The sequence below is a fragment of the Cariama cristata genome, unplaced genomic scaffold, assembly GCF_000690535.1.
Source record: "Cariama cristata isolate BGI_N322 unplaced genomic scaffold, ASM69053v1 scaffold43725, whole genome shotgun sequence".
NCBI classification, from domain to species: domain Eukaryota; kingdom Metazoa; phylum Chordata; class Aves; order Cariamiformes; family Cariamidae; genus Cariama; species Cariama cristata.
The window spans coordinates 1-1,957 of record NW_009620004.1 but is presented as its reverse complement, the minus strand read 5'-3'; the positions used below and the strand labels follow the sequence as shown (position 1 = coordinate 1,957).

Sequence of the window (1,957 nt, the reverse complement as noted above, 5' to 3'; positions counted from 1 at the left end):
GGGCTGCCTCAGAGCTGGGGAGGGGAGGGGGGGCTCCTCGCCAGCTTTTTGGGGTGCAGAAGGGCCCCCATTTTACCCATCATGCTTACCTGGCATCAAGCAGCAAAGAGTCGAGGCTGACCTGCGCTCGGTGTCAGAGGGTCAGTTTGATGCTGCAGCCACATTCAGGCTGGAAAAGGAGCTTTCTTCCAACTAGTCTCTTCCTAGTGTAACAGGGTGAGAGCTCCACCCCATACCCACCACAGTGATTTAGCCCAGCTTCCCCAAGACATATCCACAGACTGCACAAGGTTGGGTTTAAAGGTAAGAATTTTGATTTTATTTGGTTTCTGGGAACATCTTCCCCCAGAGCTGATAACAACTCCGATGCTGGGACACACTGATGCTGCTGAGGGGTCTCCCAAGCCTGGCTAAAGCAAGAGGCTTCTCCTACCTCCTTTCAGCCTATCCGAATGAAGACATTGCGGCCGGTCCTGCAGGGAAGTAGAAGCCCATTGGTGCCCAGCTGGTGGAGGGCAGGGGCCCCAGTTGGGCTGGGTGTCCCTTGGCTCACCTGGTGGCTTTCCAGTCACTGGGCAGGGAGTCGACCTTCTCCCGCAGCAGCCAGGAGGTCTGCAGGACCTCCTCCCCATCGTCCCCAGCAAAACACTGGCCCACGAAGACAGCTGTGGAGTCTGGGGAAGCGGTGGCTGTTAGTACCCCAGTGGGACACCAGCTGCTTTTGGGGCTTCACAAGCACCAGTGGATTTAATGCTCATGGAGCCCAGGTGGGTCCCGATGTTTGCAGAAAAGTCCTGCAGCAGAGATGCTGTCAAAGCAACTCTTGATGCTGCCTAGCCCAAACAACGTTGCAGGAGATGTCCTGCTGTCTGCAGACACTGTCCAGAGTGAGGAGAGACCAGGGAAGGACAGACTGGGGACAGAAAAGGAGACAGAGGGATTGGCACTGGGACCTGCCTGAGCTCCCCTCCCCATCCCACCACCCCATCCAGGACAGCCACCACTGCAGCTACCGACCAGAAAACTTCTTCCAGTTGACAGTGAAGCCAAAGGTGCACTGCCCGTCCTCATCCAAGTGCTGGGAGCCGACAAGGGGGGATGGCTTGATGGGTTTCTGGGCGCTTGACACGGCGGTGTGGTACTCGCCAGAGAAGTTGCCCTCGCCATCAACCGTGGACACGTACATCCTGGAGCCCAGCTCATTCTCCCACCAGCCGGTCAGGTTGCACTGCTAGGGGATGAGCAGATGTGTCCCCGGGGGCTGCCTTCACACAGCCCCTACCCCTGCCCAGTGGGCTGAGCCCCCTGCCCACACCTCCCCAAAGCCCATGGGGTGCCAGCACTCACCTTGCTATTCCTTGTGGGGTGTTTTTGCTCGCGGCCTGACCACCACTTGGTGTTGGCCGTCTTTGCCTCCTTTGCACCAGCCTTTTCGCCCCTGGGGATCTCGGCTGCCTGGCAGAGGAGCTTGGAAAAGAAAGAAAACACAGGGGCAAGGTGCGGGCAGCAGCACAACAGGGTGTCTCCAGAGCCCGGCGAGTACTCAGGCACTCATTTCTAAGAGACATGGTTTAAAAAGTTGCTGCCATCTCGGCCATGTCAGGACAGCCAAAAGCTGTGGTAAGCTGAGCAGAAAGGGAGAGGTGGAGAGGAAAAGCTAAATGCAGGAGCCCCAGATAGGCAGGAATACAAGCAGGACCCCCACTCCAGCCCTGCTGGGTGAGCTGTGCGATGCCAGGACACATCTAACCGTGCCTGTGGGGATGCGTGCTGTTCTCGGCACTGGTACATGACACAAGTGGGGAGCCCACTGTGGTGGGCAGAGCCCTGAGGTTCATGGTGGGCTCCTTCTGCATAGTCAAGGAGGCAGCACCGCTACAACCCTGCAGCATCCCACCTGCGAGGCTCTGGCTCCAGCTCCAAGCACTGCCTATTCTCTCCCACACTGCACCTCCCC

The 1,957-nt window shown here is 58.2% G+C and overlaps 1 protein-coding gene across 1 annotated transcript; it reads right to left on the bottom strand.

The window, feature by feature from the left end:
- Positions 1-439: 439 nt before the first annotated feature.
- On the bottom strand, positions 440-1,467 carry LOC104162665 (avidin-like; the record flags this gene model as incomplete). Its single annotated transcript, XM_009701450.1, has 4 exons — positions 440-473; positions 554-674; positions 1,018-1,231; positions 1,348-1,467. Coding segments are annotated over 4 exons (489 nt in total), but the record flags the coding sequence as incomplete, so codon positions are not given.
- Between the last annotated feature and the right edge of the window lie 490 nt (positions 1,468-1,957).